The 26,638-nt window shown below is 41.5% G+C and overlaps 1 protein-coding gene across 3 annotated transcripts in view; it reads left to right on the top strand.

Moving 5' to 3' along the window:
• ACSL4 (acyl-CoA synthetase long chain family member 4) overlaps positions 1 to 25,302 on the top strand; it is a 31,039-nt gene extending 5,737 nt beyond the window's left edge. For all 3 annotated transcript variants that reach the window (XM_067471573.1, XM_067471572.1, XM_067471571.1), the window contains exons 3-15: positions 469 to 646; positions 2,133 to 2,242; positions 3,205 to 3,343; positions 6,769 to 6,919; positions 9,364 to 9,487; positions 9,985 to 10,056; positions 12,966 to 13,105; positions 14,785 to 14,957; positions 15,118 to 15,192; positions 15,287 to 15,478; positions 18,217 to 18,331; positions 20,377 to 20,534; positions 24,671 to 25,302. In XM_067471573.1, the coding sequence (XP_067327674.1) occupies positions 469 to 646; positions 2,133 to 2,242; positions 3,205 to 3,343; positions 6,769 to 6,919; positions 9,364 to 9,487; positions 9,985 to 10,056; positions 12,966 to 13,105; positions 14,785 to 14,957; positions 15,118 to 15,192; positions 15,287 to 15,478; positions 18,217 to 18,331; positions 20,377 to 20,534; positions 24,671 to 24,828 (1,785 nt within the window). In that variant the 3' untranslated portion in view covers positions 24,829 to 25,302. The remainder of the gene's footprint in view (positions 1 to 468; positions 647 to 2,132; positions 2,243 to 3,204; positions 3,344 to 6,768; positions 6,920 to 9,363; positions 9,488 to 9,984; positions 10,057 to 12,965; positions 13,106 to 14,784; positions 14,958 to 15,117; positions 15,193 to 15,286; positions 15,479 to 18,216; positions 18,332 to 20,376; positions 20,535 to 24,670) is intronic.
• Positions 25,303 to 26,638: the final 1,336 nt, after the last annotated feature.

Here is a 26,638-nt window from a genome sequence, read left to right as displayed (position 1 = left end):
CATTATCCATTCTATTACTTTGTAAAAATGGGAAACATATAAACTTTTGTGTAGTTTTGCTTCCAACATTGGATTTTATTTTTTAAAAATACACTGTGTATGGTGGTTTTTTCCACAGCAATAGTGATTTTCTTAAAGAGCATTAAAAGGTTTAGATCAGATATGGGCAGCTTGGGCCCTCCAGGTGTTTTGGACTTCAACTCCCACAATTTCTAACAGCCTCAGGCCCTTTCCTTTCCCTTCTCCCTTTCCTTTTCAGCTTAAGCGGCTAGGGGGGAAAAGAAAGGGGCCTGAGGCTGTTAGGAATTCTGGGAGTTGAAGTCCAAAATACCTGGAGGGCCAAAGTTTGCCCATATCTGGCTTAGATGCTAGGTGCTCATCCTTTTTGTCATTCTTGCTCTTTTATATTCATGCATATGTTTCAAGGAATTTAGCAGTTTACCAAGCAAATGTTTCCTCTCTAATCAGCTAATCCTTGGAAGTTATCGGTGGCTAAACTATGAAGACATGAACCAGAAACTGAACCACTTGGGCAGCGGTCTTGCGGCACTTGGGCTAAAGCCAAAGAGCACGGTTGCTATCTTCTGTGAAACCCGAGCCGAATGGATGCTTGCAGCACAAACCTGTTTCCGATATAACTTTCCTCGTGAGTCCTGATAACATGTTTGATATGTATAAACTCCTAGAAAAATAGGTCTGTTACCACTGATTTGGGGGCACTCCATTTCTTCTCATGGACTTTTCCAGGTCACAAGAATAAGTCCAAGAATTAGTGCTTTTAATGGCTTATTAGGGACATTGTTACATAAAACACACAAGATAAAAATAATGATATATGATTAGGAATTGTCCTCATATTTATATATACTTGAGGTTTGACTTTATTTACTTTATTTATACCCCGCCTACCTCACCCTGCAGGGGACTCCAAAAGCGGCTTAAAAAGCCTGGCAAAAATTCAATGCCACGTCATAAAACAAGCCACTTCAAACTACAAAACAATTAAAACATGAAAACAAATTAACACACACAAAAGCAATAAAATAAAATTTAAAACATCACCGATTAAACCATAATAAAGTATATTGTTGAAGGCTTGCATGGCCAGAATCACTGGATTGTTGTAGTTTTTTTCAGGCTATATGGCCATGGTCTAGAGGCATTCTCTCCTGATGTTTCGCCTGCATCTGTGGCAAGCATCTTCAGAGGTTGTGAGGACCTCACAACTTCTGAGGATGCTTGCCACAGATGCAGGCGGAACGGCAGGAGAGAATGCCTCTAGAACATGGCCATATAGCCCGAAAAAACCTACAACAACCGATAATAAAGTGCCGAGTTTTGGTTTCCATACGCATTTGCTTTCCTATGGTCATTATTCCAGTTTTTGGGGTTGATTCCATATTATCCTGTTCTCCAAAAGCCTGTGTACAAAGCCAGGTCTTTAGCCTTTTCCTGAAGACCAGGAGGGATGGGTCCAGCCTGATGTCACTGTGGAGGGAGTTCCACAACCAAAAGGCCACCATAGAGAAGGCCCCGTCTCTCATCCCCACCAGTCGCACTTGCAAGGATTGTGGGACCGAGAGCATGGCCTCCTCAGCAGATCTTAAAGTTCCAGTTGGCTCATAAAGGGAGATACGGTTGGACAGTTTAGTTGGACCAAAACCATTTAGGGCAGTGGTTCTCAACCTGTGTCCCCCCAGATGTTTTGGCCTGCAACTCCCAGAAATCCTAACAGCTGGTAATTTGTCTGGGATTTCTGGGAATTGAAAGCCAAAACACCTGGGGACCCACCTGTTTAGCGCTTTATGGGACTTCGAATTGTGCCTGGTAGCAAACTGGCAGCCAGTGGAGGTGACGTAACGGGGGGGGGGGGGGGGTTGTACGCTCTCTGTACACTGTTCCAGTTAGGAATCTGACCTCCACCCGTTGGACTACTTGCTTCTGGACAGTCTTCAAAGGCAGCCCCACATAGAGCATGTTGCAGTAGTCTATATAGGATGTAACAAGAGTGGGAATACATCTGAAATATGAAACAGTCATGAAAAAAATCTATATATTTTTCCAAAATCATTTTTTCCTTAAGCACTAGAGGTTTTATTGCTTAAGCTATTTTCTCCCCTTTTATGACACAGTGGTTACATTATATGCGACCCTTGGAGAAGAAGCAGTAACCTATGGCTTGAATGAATCTGGGGCATCGTATCTGATCACTAGCACAGACCTTTTGGAAGGCAAACTTAAGGTAAGTCCTACTCCAATTACTTCATCTAGTGGGTAATGATAGAGATCTTGCGGTATTTTTGGATTGAGTTGTTTGGAGACAGTGGAAAAAAACCAAGAAGGCCCAAGGTAGTAATAATTCCACATGGAAGAAACCATTCCAGCTGAAATGTTTGAGAATGTGAAAACCTGCAGTAATATGCATTTTGCAATCAGATTACAAAGCCTGATCAAAAAAGTCTTGAGTAAGTTGGTTTTATAATTTTGTTTTTGAAAATACTGGGAAACTGACCATATGGAGCATCATTTCTACCAGTTGTAGCATTTTTGGGTGGGTAAAACACATAAGAAAACTATCTGCAAAATGTTCTCCCACTTTCGATGTAAACATTATATTTCTTTTTTTCCCTTTTTCCTTCTTTATATATATATATATATATATATATATATATATATATTCATTCTGGGAATTGTATCAATAAAAATATTTCAAAAAAAGAAAGAAAACTAAATTGATTGTATGGCTCTTTCTAATCAACAACCATAGCCCCATTTTACTGATTCTATTTAATAGAGGTTGCTTTTTACATGTCTGGTTTTATGTAAATGTGTTACTGATTTTATATATTGATGTACTGCATTTTATATGTTGTATGGCACCATTGTGAGCTATTCTGTAAGCCGCCAAGGAGTCCCTATGGGAGATGGTGGCAGGGTATAAATAATGATGATGGTGATTATGCTTCCTGGTTGCTCTAGCTTTTGCATGCTGAGGTTGCCAAATCCTATGTACTATACACTAGAGAGAGTGATAGACAGCAAAGTGTAGGTGGACTAATTTTTTTTAAAAAATGAATGCCACCCATTCTAGGCCAGTTTGAGTATATTTGGGGATGGGAGGAGGATGAGGGGCAAGAGATGCATCCAAATAGCTGAGTTTTGTGTTAACCAACCAGCCCTAAACAACTTCTTCTTCTTCATCAGAACGCATTGTCAGAAATCCACAACCTCAGACATATTATTTATGTGGATAATAAGACCATCAACACATCAGACTATCCGAAAAGACTGGAGATTCATAGTATGCAAGCGGTAGAAGAGCTGGGAGCCAAACCAGAAAATTGTAAGTTGATGAGCTGAAAGGCGAGTATGGCTGTTTATGCACAGCAAGATGCCCTTTCCCATATATTTTAATATATTTTAATTGTGCTTTTACAATGTTGTCCTTCTAATAAAAATATAAGCAACATCTTCGGTATAGGAGAGCAATATTGACTGTTTATTTTGATATTAGTTATCTGGGCCATTCAAATTTCATAGAATCCTAGAGTTGGAAGGGACCTCGTGAGTCATCCAGTCCAACCCCATTCTGCCAAGAAGCAGGAAAATTGCATTCAAAGCACCCCCGACAGATGGCCATCCAGCCTCTGTTTAAAAGCCTCCAAAGAAGGAGCCTCCAACACACTCAGAGGCAGAGAGTTCCACTGCTGAACAGCTCTCACAATGAGGAAGTTCTTCCTAATGGTCAGGTGGAATCTCCTTTCCTGTAGTTTGAAGCCATTATTCTGCATCCTAGTCTCCAGGGCAGCAGAAAACAAGCTTGCTCCCTCCTCCCTATGACTTCTCCTCACATCTTGATAGATCAGGGGTCCACAAACTTTTTAAACAGAGGGCCAGGTCACAGTTCCTCAAACTGTTGGCGGGCCGGATTATAATTTGAAAAAATCATGAATGAATTCCTATGCATACCACATATCTTATTTGTAGTGCAAAAATCACTTAAAAACAATACAATAATTAAAATGAAGAACAATTTAACAAATATAAACGTATTAGTATCTCAATGGGAAGTGTGGGCCTGCTTTTGGCTCATGAGATAGGATTGTTGTCATTGTTGTTGTGTGCTTTCAAGTCATTTCAGACTTAGGTTGACCCTGAGCGAGGGCCGGGTAAATGACCATGGAAGGCCGCATCCGGCCCCTGGGCCTTAGTTTGAGGACCCCTGTGGTAGATGATCCCCATCATGTCTCCTCTCAGCCTGCTCTTCTGCAGGCTAAACATGCCAAGCTCTTTAAGCTGTTCCTCATAGGGCTTGTTCTCCAGACCCTTGATTATTTTAGTCGCCCTCCTCTGGACAACATCTCCCTTCAATTGTGGTGCCCAGAATTGGACACAGTATTCCAGGTGTGAGCCCCCAGTGGTGCAGGAGGCTAAACTGCTGAGCTGCAGTGCTGATTGAAATGTTGGCAGCTCGAATCCAGGAAGCAGGATGAGCTCTCCTCGTCAGCCCCAGCTTCTGCCAATCTTGCAGTTCAAAATCATGCAAACGTGAGTAGATCAATAGGTACCGCTTTGGCGGGAAGGTAATGGCACTCTGTGCAGTCATGCTGGCCACATGACCTTGGTGGTGTCTCTGGACAATTCTGGCTCTTCAGCTTAGAAATGGAGATGAGCACCACCCCCCAGAGTCAGACTCGACTAGACTTAATGTCAAGGAGAAACCTGTACGTATTCCAGGTTTGGTCTGACCAAGGCAGAATAGAGGGGTAGCACGACTTCCTTGTATTTAGACACTAAACTCCTTTTTATGCAGGCCAAAATCTCATTGGCTTTTTTCGTTGCCACATGACATTATTGACTCATGTTCCTCTTCCTGTCCACAAGGATTCCAAGATCTTTTTTACATGTTCTGCTATCAAGCCAGGCATCCCTCATTCTGTATCATTGCATTTCATTTTTCTACCTTACGTAGTCTTTCTTATGTAGCATCTTTGACACTATGGCAAAGAAGTTGATGGCATAAGCTTTTGTAGACTTTAAAACTACTTACTTCAGCTTTCATCTGATGTAGTAATCTAAAGTTTACAAAAGCTTATGACTTACAGTCCCAAAGGTGGGTCAAAATCCCTTTGCATACTCATTTTCCAGACAACGATGTCTTAAAACAACAGCCCTGATTCATGATTACATTGCATTTCCTAAGATGGCAGAGTAGCTTTTGATCAGCTAAATCGTGCTTCATAATATCCTTCATTTTATATAGAACTTGCATGCAGTGCTGACGAGAGAAAGAGAGAAACCTGTCTTTCTTCCGTAAGCAGCTCCATGAATAAAACATTGTTATACACTGAAATATGTTTACCAGTCAGGGTGGCCATAGGGCAGGTACCTATTCTGAGAGCTGAGGAGTGCTCTGACAGGATGTGCTTCTTTTTGGTTTAATATGTCTGGTTTAAAATTGTCACAAAAAATACTATGTAGATATGGCATGTAAATCTTCCCTTGCCATTTTCTGCCTGATGGGAATTACAAGTGATTTAGAAGCAGGTCTTCTGTGAATGTACAATTCACAGTAAATAAATAAAATAAGCTGGGCCTGGAACCGGAGCTCACCTCACTCTGCGTATTTGATCCGCTGATCCGCCAGCTTTTGAGGCTGGTAGGCAGAGGCCTCGGTGTGCTCCCTTCTCTCTTTGATCCCCAAAGAAGGACAACAAAAGTTGTGCTCCCATCATGTCCTTCACAGAGGACTGAGTAGTTATCTACCCTGTTGTAAATACTGAGAGCAAGAGTAGCTCTGGCTTATTTTGTGAGATAGAGAGAATTGTATTAATCTGGTGGTGCAGCAGGTTAAACTGCTGAGCTGCTGAACTTGCTGACCGAAAGGTCGGTGGATCGAATACGCGGAGCAGGGTGAGCTCTGGCTGCTAGCCCCAGCTTATTTTATTAATTTATTTGAAACATTTATATTCCATCCCTCAGGGAAGACCACAACATGTATACAGCAAACATTCAATGCCAACCTAGTAGTTTGAAGACATCTTCTGCGGGAAGATAACCGTGATCCATGCAATCATGATGGCCACATGACCTTAGACGCATCTATGGACAATGCTGGCTCTTTAGCTTAGGAAATGGAGATGTGCACCACACCTCCATTTCCTAAGCGGGGTGAGCTCCTGCTGCTAGCCCCTGCTTATTTTATTTATTTGAAACATTTATATTCCACCCTCCGGGCAGAGCACAATATATATACAGCAAACATTCAATGCCAACCTAGCAGTTTGAAAACATGCAAATGTGAGTATATCAATAGGTGCCGCTTCTGCGGAAAGATAACAGTGCTCTATGCAATCATGCTGGCCACATTCTGGAGAACAAGCCCTATGAGGAACAGCTTAAAGAGCTGGGCATGTTTAGCCTGAAGAAGAGAAGGCTGAGAGGAGACATGATGAGGGCCAGAGATAAATATGTGAGGGGAAGTCATAGGGAGGAGGAGGGAGCAAGCCCTTGGAGGCATCTACAGACAACACCGGCTCTTCGGCTTAGGAAATGGAGATATGCACGACCTCCCAGAGTCAGACACAATGTCAGGGGAAACCTTTACCTTTAACTTATTTTGCAATTTGTTTCATAAAGATTAAGTAGACAGAACATATTGTAAAGAACAAAAATAACTTTCTGGCCTTGGTTTCCATACAAAATATGTTTTCCATGCTGCTTTCATGTATAATCTTCCCTTTCTATATATTTTTCTCTTCTTTATAGTAAGCACCCCTCCAAGCAGACCTGTTTCGACAGACATGGCCTTAGTCATGTATACAAGCGGCTCCACTGGGAGGCCTAAAGGAGTGATGATGATGCATAAAAACCTCATAGCTGGAATGACAGGGCAGTGTGAGCGGATACCTGGACTGGGGTAAGAATCCCTTGCTTTGTCAGAAATGTATCTGAAAACTTACTTTAAAAACCCCAACAACACCCTTATCTTGCTTGGGCAAAGAGCTCTTTCTTTGCTGGACACAAGCAACATACACTGATCCACAGCAAGACATGCAGACACTCTCTGCTTTGTCCACTAATGGATATTGCATTTCACATCCTGCTTATACTTTGGATGTTTTTGAGAGAGGTTTCATCAGAAGCAGGGAACATCCAGCAGTCCATACTAGTTTTGAAAATAAGCTTCTGGGCTCCAAACATAACATAATGCCCTCTGGGGGTCTCCAGAGGGTATGAGGTTAGCTTCTTGAGAGAAAGAAAATAAAAGGTGCAAAGTGTAGTGCATGGCCTATAGATCACACATTGTTCACACCTTATTTAGAGGCTTAAAAACAGATCCGTAGCAAATAGAGCTGGAACTAGAAGAGGGCCGAACCCTATACGGTTCCGGCCCAGTGTATTTGTCCGAACGGATCTCCCTCTACATCCCACCTCGAAGTTTAAGATCTTCTGGGGAGGCCCTGCTCTCGACCCCGCCACTCTCACAAGTGAGGTTGGCGGGGACGAGGAGCAGGGCCTTCTCAGTGGTGGCCCCCCACCTGTGGAACTCACTCCCCGGGGAGATTAGATCGGCGACCTCCCTTCTGGCATTCAGGAAAAAACTGAAGACCTGGGTTTGGGACCAAGCCTTTGGACACACTGGCAACTAAATTAAGGATCTGACGACAGACAAGGACAAATGGAATGGAATGGATATATGGACTCTGAACCCGAGCATGAGATTGTCTTAATATTTTATTATGCACTGATGTTTTAATTTTAACTGTTGAATTGCTTTTTTGTATTTTGTATTGCTGTCAATTGATTTAGGCATCTAATTGTGCCTCCTCTGTAAGCCGCCCTGAGTCCCCCCCCCCCCCCCCCCGGGGTGAGAAGGGCGGGCTATAAGTAAATGAAATAAATAAATAAATAAGACTGTCTCCCTGTTATATGCCACCATTTTTATAATGTGCCATTAAGCAATTACCATATATATATAAGCCAACCTGAATATGAGCCAAAGCACCTAACTTTTCCAAAAAAACCCTGGGAAAACATATTGACTCGAGTATAAGCCAAGGGTGGGAAATGCAGCAGCTACTGGTAAATTTCAAAATAAAAATAGATACGAATAAAATTGCATTAATTGAGGCATCAGGAGATTAAGTTTTTGAATATTTACATAAAACTGTAATTTAAGATAAGATTGTCCAACTCTGATTAAACCATCATTCTAACCTTCTTCCATGTAAATGTGCTGACGTAGCCTTCCAATAATAATAAAGAGAGTAAAATAATAAAAGTAATAAAAATAAAAATAATAATAGAGTAAAATAATGGAAATGTAATACTAACAGTAATAGAGTAAATAATAAATGTAATAATAAAATAAAGCAAAATAATAAATGTAATAATTACTATGATAACAACAGCAGAGTAAAATAATAAATAACTCTGACTCAAGTATAAGTCAATGGGGCTTTTCCAGTCTAAAAAGGGCTGAAAAACTCTGCGTATACTCGGAGTATATACGGTACATGTAATTATTTGGTTTGCTTGCAGAGGGGGAAATTGTGCATCTTTTAAAAATGTTTTTGTGTATTTTTACTATTTTATTGTTTTTGTTTTATTATATTTTAAAAAGGGGGAATGGTGGTTGGCTGTTCGTTCATGTTGGGAGGATGGATTGTGGGGGTTTTGGAGTTCGTATAATTGCCATCGACAATACATTAAAATAATAAATGTAATAGTAATAATAGAGAAAAATAATAAATGTAATAATAATAATAAATAGAGAAAAGTAATAAATGTAATAATAACAATAATAAAGAATATAATAAATGTAATAATAACAATAATATACAGAGTAGAATATTAAATTAATAAAAATAAAATAATAAATGTAATAAAAATCGATAGTAAAGTACTTTACTATCAATTTAATGTTCTCCCACTTTTTATGTAAAATAACAAAGCACTTTTCTTTTTGTGATTAATAAAAATTCATTAAAATAAATAAATAAAGGTAATAAAATAATAAATGTAATAAAAATAAAGAAAAATAATATATAATCTTAACTCGAGTATAAGCCTAAGAAAGGTCTGAAAAACTCTGCTTATACTTGAATATATATGGTAATGTGAGGTGGACGATTGCTTACTGGAGTCAGACCTGAAGTAACCAGGCACGGTGAGTCCAGTTAGTCATAGCTGCAGATAAAAGCTTCTTTTGAACAATCAGCCTGATTATGTTTTGAAAAAATTGGATCCAGGTTTAGAGGAAAGCATTCAGAAAATGCATCGTTCAGTTTGCTAATTTAGAGCCTTGTATCGAGAGATTCTGCTTCCTGTACTCTGAGGCCTGTAATATTCCTTCCTTAGACCCAAAGACACATACATCGGCTACTTGCCTCTGGCGCATGTATTAGAACTGACAGCAGAGATTTCCTGTATTACTTACGGCTGTCGGATTGGCTACTCCTCTCCTCTCACGCTTTCAGACCAGGTAAGAGAAGACGTGACACTGTCTGACTAGTTGTTGCTCAAAAAGGAAATAATTTTATATTCCATACAGTAAACACCATAACCTTTACCCTTAAAGTATACCCTAGCATCATCATAGTTAAATGCCCAGGAGTAAAATGTACATAAAAGTGTAAGGGAAGTTACATTTTAAGAGGTTCTCCTGTAGCATTGCTCTGTGTCCTGAGTAAGCTAACGTTGTAACTGGCACCATCAGCATCCAGCTTTAGGATTTTCGTTACAAGGAGGCTGCCAAAAATGGTACCAGCCTGCACCAGTTTTACAAGCTTGCCTATGTAATGCCTATGACATGCTTTAGTTGCTGACCCCGAGGCAACGGAAGATGTTGAAATGCAAGAGTTGTCTTGTGGGTTAACTGAATAGCTTTGGCTTGCAAAGGCTAAATGATTTGCACAGGTATTTCATGAAAGGAGGTTGTGAATTCAAATTGGGATTTTGTTTTTTCTTTCTTTCTTGCAGTCAAGTAAAATTAAAAAGGGAAGCAAAGGAGATTGTACCGTTCTGAAGCCCACCTTGATGGCAGCTGTGCCTGTAAGTATGGGTAGGATTTTGCAGCTAATATAAAATACTTACCTTGCATATAAATCACTCCAAGAAGCTTCAATTTGGAAAGAGATAAAGAAACTGCCCGGTATGGTAATTCTTGTATATAGATGTGAAAAGTCATGATAACATATTACCTAAAATCAACACGTTTCAGACGGCAAATCTACATTCCCGTGCCATTTAAGGCCTGTTCTGGTACTTGGTAATTGTATTGATTCATAGAAGCATAGAATCGTAGAGTCATAGAGTTGGAGGAGACCTCATGGGCCATCCAGTCCAACCCCATTCTGCCAAGAAGCAGGAAAATTGCATTCAAAGCACCTCTGACAGATGGCCATCCAGCTTCTGTTTAAAAGCTTCCAAAGAAGGAGCCTCTACCACACTCTGGGGCAGAGAGTTCCACTGCTGAACAGCTCTCACAGTCAGGAAGTTCTTCCTAACGTTCAGATAGAATATACTTTTTTGTAGTTTGGAGCCATTGTTCCGCGTCCTAGTCTCCAGGGCAGCAGAAAACAAGCTTGCTCCCTCCTCCCTATGCCTTCCTCTCACATATTTATACATGGCTATCATGTCTCCTCTCACCCTTCTCTTCTTCAGGCTAAACATGCCCAGCTCTTTAAGCCGCTCCTCATAGGACTTGTTCTCCAGACCCTTGATCATTTTAGTCGCCCTCCTCTAGACACATTCCAGCTTGTCAATATCTCTCTTCAATTGTGGTGCCCAAAATTAGACACAGTATTCCAGGTGTGGTCTAGCCAAAGCAGAATAGAGGGGTAGCATGACTTCCTTGGATCTAGATACTAGACTTCTATATATTCAACACATAAAGAAGGGAAGTACACTAGTCCTATCTGTTCCTTTGGGGTTTCCTCTTGCCCCCCCCCCCTTTTTTTTTTGTTGCAAAAAGCAACAGTCAGATGGAGAGACCCTCCTCCTCCATGTGATTTTGACTTTTCAAAGTGCAAAGAGACTCTCCAGAGAGAGTAGAAGCTGGTGTTGCACTTCTGGGCTGGGGTCCACCTCTGTACTTAACATACACTCCAGTCCAAGGTAAAATAGCAAAACAGTTTATTGAAGTGTGTGTGTATATATATATATATATATATACACACACACACATATACTATTTTGCTGAATTGCTCTCTCTCTCTCTCTCTCTCTCTATATATATATATATATATAGCAATTCAGCAAAATAATGTAAAAGACCAAAGTCCAAATATCAGGAATAATCCACAGAATTCAAAGTACAAGAGTAGCATCAAAAACCAGGAATACGAAAGCAGAATCAATCCAAAACATGAGATTCAGGAGCAGTCCTCAAACTAGGAATCGTGAAACAAGAACAAAAGGGAACATGGAACTAGAAATCCCTTGACTTGACAATAGATCTATACTCAAACACCAGTGTTGCCTGTACTGACAGACCCATCTGCTGGGCTAGCTAATATAGAGAGAAAATCATGTCCTCTCTCCTGGGAAACTGATAAGGACTTCTTGGCTAATAGGCATCTTGACCTTCGTAAACTCTCCTGAGAAGCTCTATGTTGACGGAACGTATATCTCCTATCTAACTGCTCATTAGTCTGTCCACCTGAACTTTCATTTTAATCTGTTTCTGACCTTGCTTCCCTAGCGAACTGCCTTTCAGTAATGTGGCCTTCAGACACAGACCACTCATTTTCAGGGCTTAAAATCTCTGGCTGGCTCTCCTGCTGACTTGCAGACCCAGAATCCCCAGAGTCATCAGAATGACAAACAGGCCCAAAATCCCCAGACAGATCAGGTGCAGGCACAATCAAAGGCTGAACTACAACTTTAACCCATTTCTATGTAGAGGGAGACTGAAATGATGGAGAGGGGAAGAATTAAGTGCAGATGACCGTTTACTTCAAACAGCTGTAAATGCATGTCGCTGACTGTGTCTGTTTCATACAGAATGTCAGGAAGCCAATGTCTCCCATTTACTCCCAAGCAATCTGCTGCACTTTGAAGGAGTGATTGTATTTTTGCACTGTTTTATTTTATTCTTTTGTTTTATTTACTTTATTATGATTTTTGTTTTGTGTTTTTGTTTTATTTTGTTGTAATGCACTACTGGACTTGCCCTCATGTAAGCCACCCCGAGTCCCTTTTGGGGAGATGGTGGCGGGGTATAAATAAAGTTTATTATTATTATTCGAAACACAACAAGATGAGTCCACAGCAGACACTCTAGTGGCTGTATTATTAATGTCATTATTATTATTATTATTATTATTATTATTATTATTATTATTACTATTTAATCCCAAAGAAATGGCTGCAGCAGCTTTGATTTGGAGGGAGACTGATCTGTGGGTTACTTTTAGCAAACACAACCAAAATTTTACCAAGTTATATTGTGTATCATTAATTTTATGAGTATTTCCTGTAATGTAAATGGCCATTAATTTTATCCTTTGAGCATAAATATCAGGGCTTGTTGAACATGGAGGGGGAGTGGAACATTTTCTGAAAAGACGAAAGCATGAGAATTACACAATTCTCGTATTTCTTTATTTGTGCTTCCAAATACCAAGTACAAGTTAGTGGAAAAACAGTTTAGTTGCTGTAACTCTAGTAATAAAATCCAGTCAGTTGCAATACTATGGATGAATGGTGCAGGAAGGAGAGTTTTCATTTATCCATGGCACATTTCTATTTAATCTTTGTACAGAATGTCCTCTGGCTAAAAATGGCCGCAAATGGTTAACCAGGCTGCGCATTAAGTATTATACAATGAGGGAACGATTCAGCTGTTTAAAATGAATGAGGCGCTCCTTCCCATTCCCCTAAAGGCAGTTGGGCTACACCAGTATAAACCAGTTCTGGATTGTTATGTTTCTAAACATTCCTACCCTCCTGCTTTGTAGGAAATTATGGATCGAATTTATAAGAATGTTATGAGTAAAGTTCAAGAGATGAACTACATCCAGAAAACGCTGTTTAAGATAGGCTATGACTACAAACTGGAACAAATTAAACGGGGATATGACGCACCACTCTGCAACTTGTAAGTACAGCTTATGTATGTACTATGTCTCTATGGTCATCAAAAATGTGATAGTATATAAGTCAATACGTTAGGAGCAAAACTTGCATGGGGTTCATCCAATTATGCAGTGATTTCTATGCTGATTTTGTGTTTCTTGGTCTGAAGGACCAGCACAGCAGAAATACTAAATATGACCTACTGCTGTACAGTCTTGTATTATATGCTTTGGTGAGAATGAATGGATGGAGACTTAGGATAGGACTACTGCTTGGAGCATGTAAATTTAGGAAGTGTCTAGCTGCGTTTCTCAACCTGGGGATCAGGACCCCTGGGTGGGGGTTGCAAGGGGGGTGTCAGAAGGGTCACCAAAGACCATCAGAAAACACATTATTTTTGTTGGTCTTAGGGGGTTCTGTGTGGGAAGTTTGGCCCACTTCTATTGTTGGTGGGGATGAGAATGGTCTTTGATTGTAGGCGAACTATAAAGCCCAGCAACTACAACTCCCAAATGCCAAGGTCTATTTTCCCCAAACTCCACCAGTGTTCACATTTGGGCATATTGAGAATTGATGCCAAGTTTAGTCCAAATCCATCATTTTTTGAGTCCACAGCACTCTCTGGGTGCAGGTGAACTACAGCTCCAAAACTCAAGGTCAATGCCCACCAAACCTTCTAGTACTTGCAGTTGGTCATGGGAGTTCTGTGTACCATGTTTGGTTAAATTCCATTCTTGGTGGAGTTCAGAATGCTCTTTGATTGTAGGCGAACTATAAATCCCAGTAACAACAACTCCCAAATGTCAAGGTCTATTTTCCCCAAACTCCACCAGTGTTCACATTTGGGCATATTGAGGATTCATGCCAAGTTTAGTCCAAATCTATCATTTTTTGAGTCCACAGCACTCTCTGGGTACAGGTGGACTACAGCTCCAAAACTCAAGGTCAGTGCCCACCAAACCTTCTAGTATTTTCTGTTGGTCATGCGAATTCTGTGTACCAAGTCTGAGTTCAGAATGCTCTTTGATTTCAGGTGAACTATAAATCCAGGCAGCTATAACTCCCAAATGACTATATTTTCCCTCAACCCCACCAGTATTAAAATTGTGCAAGATTTGGTCTAGTGAATGAAAATGCATCCTGCATATCAGATATTTACATTACAATTCATAACAGGAGCAAAATTACAGTTGTGAAGTAGCAACAAAAATAATGTTATGGTTGGGGGTCACCACAACTTGAGGAACTGTATTAAGGGGCCGCGGCATTAGGAAGGCTGAGAACCACGGGTCTAAGGTTTACTTATAATAATTTAGCTGCGAGAGAATAGGATAGAAATATGACATCTTAATGCCATAGGGCAGTGGTTCTCAACCTGGGGTCCCCAGATGTTTTTGGCCTACAACTCCCAGAAATCCCAGCCAGTTGACCAACTGTTAGGATTTCTGGGAGTTGGAGGCCAAAAACATCTGGGGACCCCAGGTTGAGAACCACTGCCATAGGGCCTCGCTTTCAGTAGGGCTTTGGATTAATGCATTTGGATCACACATTTGCATATTCGGATATGGCTGGTCTGAAGGATAACCGTGATCCTTGGGCTGAGTGCACATGAGCCACCAATGGGGCATGATCCAAAGCAGGGATGGAGCCCTAGATGGCATGTTGTTCTGTCCCAGTGACATCCGTTTCCTTTCCTTTCAGGCTGTTGTTTAAGAAGGTGAAAGCCTTGCTAGGAGGGAATGTCCGCATGATGCTTTCGGGAGGAGCACCCCTCTCTCCTCAGACGCAAAGGTTCATGAATATCTGCTTCTGCTGCCCCGTCGGCCAAGGCTATGGGCTCACGGAGACCTGTGGGGCAGGGACAATTACGGAAGGTAAGCCCTTTGGGCAGCACAATCCTCACACCCAGAAGGCCTCATTGTATTATTTTTAGCTGAACATTGACCGGAGGATTCATTTCACTCTGGCAGTATTATTATGTAGTTATAATAATGAAAGGGTGTGATTTTAAAATGTTTTTCCTCCTCCCTTTAGTGTCTGACTACAGTACCGGCAGAGTCGGGGCGCCTCTAATCTGCTGTGAGATTAAACTGAGAGATTGGCAAGAAGGTGAGAGAACAACAGCCCTGCTTCATTGCTTTCTGAGAGACAGATCGTGAGTGCTGTTATTGCATTCACCTGCTATTCTATTTCACTTTCTCAGGAGGCTACACAAGTAGAGACCAGCCCAACCCGAGGGGAGAGATCATCATCGGTGGGCCCAACGTCTCCATGGGATACTTCAGGAATGAGGAGAAAACGGCAGAAGATTTTATCGCTGACCAAAATGGCCAGTACTGGTTTTGTACTGGGGACATCGGGGAGTTTCATCCTGACGGCTGTCTACAAATCATAGGTGGTTATTAATTATTATTTATTAACTGTGATGGGATTGCAGTTTGGTAAAGCACATCTAATATATAGACATTACCCTCAGTGGCGCAGTGGGTTAAACCACTAAGCTGCTGAACTTGCTGACCGAAAGGTTGCCAGTTTGAATCCAGGGAGCGGAGTGAGCTCCCGCTGTTAGCCCCAGCTTCTGCCAACCTAGCAGTTTGAAAACATGAGAATGTGAGTAGATCATTAGGTACCACTCTGATGGGAAGTTAACGGCACTCCACGCAGTCATTTATTTATTTATTTAGAAATTTTATATACCGGTCTTCTCATCTCCAACGAGGGACTCAGGCCAGTTTACAACAAGGGGGTTCATACACAATAGTTTAAAAACATCACATCAATAATACACTAATATAAACACATTAAAGTACTATCATATAATTATATTATATGCCAGCCACATGACCTTGGAGGTGTCTATGGGCAACGCTGGCTCTTTGGCTCAGAAATGGAGATGAACACCATCCCGCAGAGTCGGACACGACTAGACAATGTCGGAAAAACTTTACCTTTACCTACCTTTTGTTCAAAACATTCCAGGGATGCATGCTGAATTGTGCTCTTATGACACATTGCAAAAGGGATTTTGGTTACTAGACATTTTGGTAATTTGAAATCTTATAATTATATTTGTAGCTTGGTTTCCAGTTCTCAGACACTTCCCTGAAAGTTAATTTCCTGCTTAAGGCATTCTGATTCAATTTCAATAAGTTATTCCAAATGTCCAATGTAGATTGAGCATTCCCCTGCATACACGAAAGTCTGGGCTTCACTGATGAATCATAGAATTATAGAATCACTAGCCGTGCCCTGCCATGCGTTGCTGTGGCCCAGTCTGATGATCTGGAAAATAAAGTAACGAGAAGGTGTTGGTTTTGAATATATGTTATTTCTTTATGGTTGTGGGTAAACAGTATTTCTTCTTGTTTCTTTGTCAGTGTTGATGTGGAGATGTCTGGTTTGCCTACTCTGGAACATGATTGTCCTTCTTTAGGGGTCTCTTTCAAATCTATGATACTGTATCTGTCATATAATATATGTGTGTGTGTAAATCATATCTATCTATCTAAGAGTTGGTAGGTGTTAGGAAAAACTACCCTAAAACATAAAGCAGAGCATCCAAAAACAAACAGGACACTTAAAGTTGAACATCAGCTCACTAGCAAGCTGTGTATGAATCAGGTGCTGTGTGATGTGGCTGTAAAGAATTCAGAGCTTAGGAGGCAAATATGCAGAGTCCAATCTTGAAAAAAAAAATTACAAAATGTTTGTTTATAACTAGCCGTCCCCTGCCACGCGTTTCTGTGGCCCACATGGGGGTTCTGTATGGAAGGTTTGGCCCATTTCTATCATTGGTGGGATTCAGAATGCTCTGTGATTGTAGGTGAACTATAAATCCCAGCAACTACAACTCCCAAAAGTCAAGATTCTATTTTCCCCAATCTCCACCAGTGTTCACATTTGGGCATATTGAGTATTTGTGTATTTATTTATTATTGATTTATTTACATTATTTCTATCTCGCCCATTTCAGCCGGAAGGCGACTCAGGGCGGTATACACAGTCGGCACAATTCGATGCCGAAACAAAATACATACGTTGATAAAGCAAAAACATCAAGTGCAATTAAACATAAACGACATTGCATAATAAACAATTTAAAAAGAAACCATGTCCTCTCGTTCAAATCTTCATCCGTTACATTGTCTTGGCTGTTCCTGGGTCAATTTCCAACTCTAGTTTGTCTGTTTACTCCGGGGTTCCGAATGCTTGCTCGAAGAGCCAAGTTTTTACTCTTTTTCGGAAAGTCAGGAGGGAGGGGGCTGAGTTTGGTCCAGATCCATCCTTGTTTGAATCCACAGTGATCTCTGGATGTAAGTGAACTACAACTCCAAAACCAAAGAACACTGTCCACCAAACCCTTCCAGTATTTTCTGTTGGTCATGAGAGAAGTGTGTGCCAAGTTTGGTTCAATTCCATGGTTGGTGGAGTTCAGAATGCTCTTTGATTGTAGGTGAACTATAAATCCCAGCAACTACAACTCCCAAATGACAAAATCATTTTTTTGAGTGAAGGACATACATTGGGTTGTTAGGTGTATCGTGTCCAAATTTGGTGCCAATTTGTCCAGGGGTTTTTGAGTTCTGTTAATCCCACAAACGAACATTACATTTTTATTTATATAGATAAAAAATAACTGCATTTCTTTATAGTCAAGAACTGAGTCTGAGCTACTCTAACACCCATCTTTTCTAAGGTTTCAGGAGAGGGAAAAACTCAATCCCTACATCTCTCCTGACACACAAGTAGAGAGAGATCTCAAAGCACACAGCACATACTCTCCATACTAAAAGTGTAAGAAGGCAGAAAGCAGATTCAAAAAGCTTGCAGTAAAAGAGTAGGGACCTCAAAAGGCCATCCACTCCAACCCCCTTCTGCCATGCAGGAAAAGTATAATAAAAGTACCCCCAACAGATGGCCATTCAGCCTCCAAGAAAACCTCCTCTGGGCTCTGAGGCAGCAGCATATTCCACTGCTGAACAGCTCTTACCATCAGGAAGTTCTCTGTAATGTTCAGGTCTAATCTCCTTTCCTTCAAATGGCAATTCTTCCTACGTTAAAGATGCTGAGGACATTATTGTATGCTTTTTGAAAGCACTCATGATTTTTTCCCCCCTAATTCTTTTCCTCCAGATCGCAAAAAAGACTTGGTAAAATTGCAGGCCGGAGAATACGTCTCGCTTGGCAAAGTGGAGGCTGCCCTGAAAAACTGTCCCTTTATTGACAACATCTGCGCTTATGCCAAAAGGTAAGCCCTTTCATAATTTTGCAGTTCTTTGTTTCTCGGGAGAGGCTGTTTCAAAAAGAAAGTCAACTTTGAACAAGGAACATGTGCCTAAAATCTAGAATGAAGAGAATCTCCGCTATTCAAAAGCTTAGAAGCAAACAAATGGTGGAGGCAGGTGCAAGGCTGAAAAAGATATTCCTTTGACACACACAGCCCAGCTCTGGTTGCGTCATGAAACAAAGAGGCACAGCTGTTATAATACTCTGAAAGAAAGCCCTGGAAGTCATTGTTGCCTTTTAACATCTGAGCATTCCCCTTATATTCCCCCTAATAGTCATCTAATGTTTACATATGTTGTTTTAATGTAGTTTTAAATTGTTGTTAATTGTTGTTATTTGGGCATGGAATAATGGAACTCATGTAAGTCACCCTGAGTCTGCTTTGGGGTGAGAAGAGTGGGATCTAAATGTCATAAATAATAAGAAATAATAATATTTTAAGTGTGAAAGCAACACTTTTCTTTCTCCTTCTTCATTTAGTCCCTCTGCATAGAAAGAGGAGGATGGACTATATATAAAAGACACTTTTTCTAAAATAATAGAAAAAACCTCTCTGTGTTCCTTCTTTTGGAGGATTTTAAGTGGAGGTTGGATGGCTATCTGCGAGGAGTGTTTTAATTGTGCTTTTCCTACATGGCAGAAGGGGGTTCAGATAAGTGGTCAGGAGGACTCTTTCAACTCTGTGATTCTCATTCATATTAAAAGGGATTTCTGTGAGTTTTTCGGACTGTATGGCCATGTTCTCTCCTGACTTTTTGCCCATATCTATGGCAATCATCCTCAGAGGTTGTGACGTCTGTTGGAAACATGGCAAGTGGGGTTTATATATCTGTGGAATAATGTCCAGGGTGAGAGAAAGAACTCTTGTCTGTTTGAGGCAAGTGTGACTGCTGCAATTGATCACTCTGATTAGCCTTGCAGCTTCAAGGCTTGGCTGCTTCCTGCCTGGAGGAATCCTATGTTGGAAGGTGATTAACTGGTCCTGATTGTTTCTTGTGTGGAATTCCTCTGTTGTTTTTTTTTAGTGTTGGTCTTTCTTTACTGTCCTGATTTTAGATTTTTTTTTTACACTGGTAGCCAGATTCAGCCAAGCGTTGAAGCGGCAAGGCTATTCAATGCTAATCAGGGTTATCAATTCCAGCATTCACACTTGTCTCCAACAAAAAATAGTTCTTTCTCCCACCCTGGACATTCTACAGATATATAGATCTCACTTGCCTAGTTTATTTATTTATTATTTATTTATTTAAAACATTTATATTCCACCCTTCTCATCCCGAAGGGGACTCAGGGCGGAGCACAGCATATATATGGCAAACATTCAATGCCGGGACACAAATTCACATACACATCCATAAACATTAAAAAACATTTATCAAAATATTAAAATACACCATTTAAAACCATCCTAGTCATCCGCGTCAAAAGACCTCACAACCTCTGAGGATGCCTGCCATAGATGTGGACGAAACATCAGGAGAGATTAAAAATAATATAATAATAACTTTATTTTTATGCCCCACTTCCATCTCCCTGAAGGGACTCCGGGCGGCTTACATGGGACCAAGCCCAGAAACACAGAGTTAAAACATAGCTTATAAAATATAACTAATATAAAACAACATAAAAACAATTATAGCAATAATAAAACAATAAAACAACCATCATAAGCAACAACCAAGGACATACTTCAAGTCTCATTGTGGGAGGCGGGCTGGAGAATGCTTCTGGAACATGGCCATACAGCCTGGAAAACTTACAGCAACCCAGTGATTCTGGTCATGAAAGCCTTCAACAACACATATTAACATGGATGAAACTGTATGCCTTTGGTGAAACTTGGCAAGGTCTCCTCATTACACCTATTTCTTTCCGGGAAGATGTTGCAATACTTCTGACAGGAGTTGAATCACATCTCTTTGGGGTTGGAGTGGGCTTGTAGATAAGGAATGCATCGCAAAAATATGATTCAGAGCTTGAACAATGTCCCCTTGCGCTCTGTTCCAGTGACCAGTCATACGTCATCAGTTTTGTGGTTCCCAACCAAAAGAAGCTGACGGCTCTTGCGGAACAGAAGGGAGTGACCGGCAGCTGGGTGGACATCTGCAACAACCCGCTCATGGAGGCAGAAGTCCTGAAGGAGATTAAAGAAATGGCAAGCAAAAGTAAGAGGGTGTCGATCATTTTCTTTGCTGTTGTGATGCAACAGAGGAGCCTGAAACAAAAGTAGGGAATGTTTCCTCAATCCTTGAAGAGGAACACTCCTGTTCTGAGTCAAGGAAGTTGTGCCTTTCTCCAGAATGACAGGCATGGGCAAATTTTGGCCCTCTGGGTGTTTTGGACTTCAACTCCCACAATTCCTAACAGCCGGTAGGCTGTTAGGAATTGTGGGAGTTGAAGTCCAAAACACCCAGAGGGCCAAAATTTGCCCATGCCTGCCCTACTCTCTTAAATTGCAAGTAAGTTGAGCTTCCAGCATTTCACCATTCCAGCATTTCATTACATTCCTGGGTTTGTAATTAGCACATTGGCTTATTTCGAAGGGAAACTCCCCTCCTTTGGTCTCATTTCTGCCCGCCATGCCATTCCCCGTTTCCTTAGTTTCCCAGAGCTGTGTTTTTGACCCTCTTTCTCTTGGTATGGGAACTCTGGACTCACCTTGGGAGGATAATTTACTCTGAAATGAGATTTATTTTAAAGTATGCAAAAAAATACATTAATCGAACAGTATCCGAAGGAGTTACAGTAAAGGGTTGTTGGGGGAATGGACTTATTAACAAAAGACTCTTCTCATAAATGTACAACGAGTAACTTAGCAGCAGCAGCGTGACTAAGTACTCATAGCCCAAAGTGATAAAAAGAACAAAAGCTCATAGATTGATGTTATCTCTAATTCATAAGAGGATTTTCTTTGTATTAAAATAATATGGTTGCACTGTTTACAAGAACTAGGTTTCCATAACACAAATAAACAAATACATAGTAGCTTTACACACAGCAGCCTTCAACTGAAGCTTTCTCACATGAGGCTTCTCTCACACTCAGCCTTCTCATAGTTTAAGGCCTACCTCACAGAGAAGCCTCCTCCTCACACAGACTGAGGTGTTCCCTCACTGAGGCAAACTAACACTAACAGGCTATAGCCTACTCACTCTCCTCAGGACGACACTAGCTTTGGCTCAAATAAATAAATACATAGTAGCTTTACACGCATCAGCTTTCACACTGAAGCTTTCTCACACAAGGCTTCTCTCACATGAGGCCTTCTCATAGACTAAGGCCTACTTCACACAGTGAGGCGTACCTCACAGAGAAGCCCCCTCACACAGACTGTGGTGTTCCGTCACTGAGGAAAACTAACAGGCTTTGGCCTACTCACTCTCCTCAGGACAACACCAGCTTTGGCCCAAACAAACAAATACATAGTAGCTTTAAAGGCAGTAGCCTTCACACTGAAACTTTCTCACATGAGGCATCTCTCACACTCAGCCCTCTCATAGTCTAAGGCCTACCTCACACTGTGAGGCTTACCTCACAGAGAAGCCTCCTCACACAGACTGAGATGCTCCCTTACTGAGGCAAACTAACATTTAACAGGCTTTAGCCTACTCACTGTCCTCAGGACAACACTAGCTTTAGCCCAAATAAACAAATACATAGTAGCTTTAAACACAGCAGCCTTCACACTGAAACTTTCTCACATGAGGCTTCTCTCACACTCAGCCTTCTCATAGTCTAAGGCCTACCTCACACTGTGAGGCTTATCTCACAGAGAAGTCTCCTCACAATGACTGAGGCATTCCCTCCCTGAAGCAAACTAACACTGACAGGCTTGGCATACTCACTCTCCTCAGGACAACGCTAGCTTTGGCCCAAAGAAACAAATACATAGTAGCTTTACAAGCAGCAGCCTTCACACTGAAGCGTTCTCACACCGAGGCTTCTCTCACACTCAGCCTTCTCATAGATTAAGGCCTACCCCACAGAGAAGCCACCTCACACAGACTGAGGAGTTCCCTCACTGAGGCAAACTAACACTAACAGGCTTTTAGCCTACTCACTCTCCTCAGGACAACACAGCCTTTGGCCTACTAACTCTTTCAGTGCTTGATTCACATATTTGTAATTAAAAATACCTGGTTGTTTTTTAATATTTTTGACAAGGGCCATTCCCGCTAAATGACTGTCCTGCTGTTCTGTTCCCTGAAATAGTGTTGTCTCCACTTGGTCCCCCTTACGCAGTCCCCCCTCTGTTTCCTTTTAAAGGATGGAAAGGTAAATAAAACACGGGAGTCAGGAATTCAGCTGCCTGAGCTGCCTTCCTTCCGTTCTCGGGATTCCAGCTCTCGCGTGCAGAGAGTGCATTCTGAGTCCACAGTTGTCCTGATGCATCGCTGCACTTCCTGTTACTCAAAGCATTTGCTGGTGTTGATGCTTTTTCACTGGAGACTGCGCCAAGTGACTGGCGAGCCCACTATGTTATGCATATTTCAAGGAACTATCCTGGATGGAAAATTCTAATTTTGGAGAAAGGAATGCAATTGACAGCAAAGATGTAAATAGAGTCCTGGACAGAATGTGTGACCCCTGAGGTTACATTAAAAGGATATGACCTAATCCTTTGAGTAGTTTAAATAGAGAAATGGAATTTTTTTTGCCATTTTGTGTTTTGTTTTACTTTATGTGTGCATTTGGAGGGTTGAGGCAGCCAGCCCTTTTCCTATGTCTCCAACCATAGCCAGCCCTTTGGCCATGTTTCAGATGTGTTACGCTTCTGCCATCTACTGGCTGTGCTTTGCAATATACAGAATTCCCTTAAATTAAATTAAATATTCTCAATGACTATTTAAATAGATAAAAGTAATGGTTTTCCCTTGACATTAAGTCTAGTCATGTCCGACTCTGGGGGGTAGTGCTCATGAGGTAGGCCTTAGACTATGAGAGGGCTGAGTGTGAGAGAAGCCTCATGTGAAAAAGTTTCAGTGTGAAGGCTGCTGCCTTTAAATCTCCATTTTTAAGCCAAAGAAGTAACATTGTCCATAGACATCTCCAAGGTTATGTGGCCAGCATGACTGCACTGAGTGCCGTTACCTTTCCAAAGAAGCGGTACCGATTGATCTACTCATGTTTGCATGTTTTCAAACTGCTAGGTTGATAGAAGCTGGGGCTGACAGGGGGAGCTCATCTTGCTCCCCAGATTCGAACGTCAGTCCTTCGGTCAGCAAGTTCAGCAGCTCAGAAGTTTAACCCGCTGTGCCACTGACTATTTATTTAGGTTTATTTGATTTCAATACAATTTTTTTCATGGTGATTTCCAGTTAGAATGAATAATATAAATGAATGTTGGTATAGAATAGGGTCCTCAAACTTTTAAAACAGATGGCCAGGTCATAGTACCTCAAACTGTTGGAGGGCTGGATTATAATTTGAAAAAAAAATGAATGAATTCCTATGCACACTGCACATATCTTATTTGTAGTGCAAAAAACAATGCAATAATTAAAATAATTAGCCGGTTTGAGTCCCCTTCGGGGTTAGAAGGGCGGCGGCATATAAATGTCATAGATAAATAAATAAATAAAATGAAAAAATAATGTTAACAAATCTAAACTTATTAGTATTTCAATGGGAAGTATGGGCCTGCTTTTGGCTGATGAGATAGGATTGTTGTTGTTGTGTGTTTTCCAGTAGTTTCAGACAGGTTGACCCTGAGTGAGGGCCGGGTAAATGACCTTGGAGGGCCGTATTCGGCCCCCGGGCCTTAGGGGGCTGATCTAATACCCCCAGGCAGGGAGTTCCACAGCTGAGGGGCCACCACAGAGAAGGCCCTGTCTCTCGTCCCCGTCAAATGTGCTTGTGAAGCAGGCAGGATCGAGTGCAGGGCCTCCTCAGATGATATCAAGTTCCTGGAAGGTTCATAAGGAGAGATGCGTTCAGATAGATAAGCTGGTATTTACATTACGATTCATAACTGTAGCAAAATGACAGTTATGAAGTAGCAACGAAAATAATGTTATGGTTGGGGGGTCACCACAACATGAGGAACTGTATTAAGGGATCGTGGCATTAGGAAGGCTGAGAAACATTGCTCTAGTGGCTTCATTGAGGACTCTTCAGACATGAGTGATAAGGTTCCCTGGAAAACTGAACTAAATCGTTCTGTGACTCTGTTTGGACACTAGCAAGAGCCTTAAGTCTTCTGCCTCCCATGTAATGCTCTGTGCATGCAGGTCTGTTGTATATATTTAGTATGTGGAGTCTCTCTTTCTCAATCCCTTTCTTCCTTCCTTCCTTCTCGCAGTGAAACTGGAGAGATTTGAGATCCCGGTCAAGGTGCGCCTAAGCCCCGAGCCGTGGACCCCGGAGACCGGTCTCGTGACGGACGCTTTCAAGCTGAAGAGGAAAGAGCTGAAGAACCATTACCTCAACGACATTGAGCGAATGTACGGGGGGAAATAGCCTCCCAAGCCGTTCTGAAGTCAGAAACGGGTCTGGAGACATTATTCCTTCAAACGTGGCATTTTTTTCCTTGTGTCCCTGGAGGCAGGCAACACCCCGCTGGAAAGGAGGAACTAACAGAGCCACACGTCTTCAAGATGCTGTCAAAGCGAGTGACCACTGCCATCGTTTCATGCGATCACCTCCTGCCCTGGACGGTCGTGGTCACACGAAACTTCCTCATTGGATCAACCACGGTTTCTGCCTTTATATTCCGGCTTCTCTTACCCGTGAGGAGTTAGGTCGCCTAATTCCAATACGATACGTTGTTGTTTTGGGTTTTTTTGTAATGGAGGAAAGATAATGTATATATGGGGAAGAAGTGAAGGAAAACGGTAGGCCAGGCTGTGTCCTTTTCAGTATGCTGCTCAGAAATTGACAATCTCAGGTCTTTTGCCCGGGAGAATACCTCCTTTTGATTGTCACAGAGGAAAAGGGAGAGAAGTTTGTATTGTCGAAGGCTTTCCTGGCCGGAATCACCGGGTTGCCGTGAGTTTTCCAGTCTGTCTGGCCCTGTTCCAGAAGCATTCTCTCCTGATGTTTCTCCCACATCTATGGCAGGCATCCTCAGAGGTTGAGAGGTCTGTTGGAAACTAGGCAAATGGGGTTTATATATCTGTGGAATAATGTCCAGGGTGGGAGAAAGAACTCTTGTCTGTTGGAGGCAAGTGTGAATGTTACGATTGGCCACCCTGATTAGCACTGAATGATCTTGCAGCTTCAAAGCCTGTCTGCTTCCTGCCTGGGGGAATCCTTTGTTGAGAGTTGTAAGCTGGCCCAGATTGTTTTCTGTCTGGCATTTCCCTGTTGTTTGAGTGTTGTTCTTTATTTATTTGTTTATTTATTTCAGATATTTGTACCCCGCCCTTCTCAACCCCCAGCAACAATTTGATGTTTCCAATATACACATAATAAAATCCATAATAAAATCCAATAATTACATACATTTAAAACATTAAATCACATTAATGAATTAAAATCTGTTTCCGTTTCAATAACAGCCTGGTGGCCTTATCTGAGCCAAATTCTGTAGTTAGAGACTCCATCACGCACGTCCATATTCCATATCCATAGCGATTGTCATCATTTTCACTGTCCTGGTTTTAGACAGGAAGATCTGGGCTTTGAAGCTGCAAGGCCATTCAGTGCTAATCAAGGTGACCAATTGCAGCATTCACATTTACCTCCTGCAGACAAGTTATTTCTCCCACCCTGGATGTTATTCCACAGATATATAAACCTCAGTTGCCTAGTTTCCAACAGACCTTACAACCTATGAGGATGCCTGCCATAGATGTGTGCAAAACATTAGGAGAGAATGCTTCTGGAACATAGCCACACATTCTGGAAAAATCACAGCAACCCAGGAGAAAAGTTGTCTTCTGAAATGTTGCTTCCACAGAGCCAAAAACTGACAGATCAACACACAACATGTTGATTCCTGTAACGGAAACCCCATAGCAAATCCTAATGGAATATACACAATGTGCAGTATCTTAAGCTGCTAAAGAGGACCTTCTGGCTGTGTGGAAGTCTTCCTGTGGTACTTTGAGAGCATTCAGAGCCCAGTTATTTCTTATTTGACTTCAGAGGTGGAAGCGCAGCCTTGAACGCCAGTATTTTTCTTCTCCGATCTTTCCTGCCACTCACTTGAGCACAGGCCACATCTTTCCCTCCCAACAACCCACTAATTCAACGTGGAAGGGACAAAAATGATGGATATTGCCCGTATTTTTCATTACTTGGAGTATTTATAGTGCCTCAAAGGGAG

This window comes from Anolis sagrei, chromosome 10 (assembly GCF_037176765.1).
Source record: "Anolis sagrei isolate rAnoSag1 chromosome 10, rAnoSag1.mat, whole genome shotgun sequence".
In the NCBI taxonomy this organism is placed as follows: Eukaryota; Metazoa; Chordata; class Lepidosauria; order Squamata; family Dactyloidae; genus Anolis; species Anolis sagrei.
The sequence above is the reverse complement of the archived record's forward strand: the minus strand, read 5'-3'. Positions and strand labels throughout refer to the sequence as shown.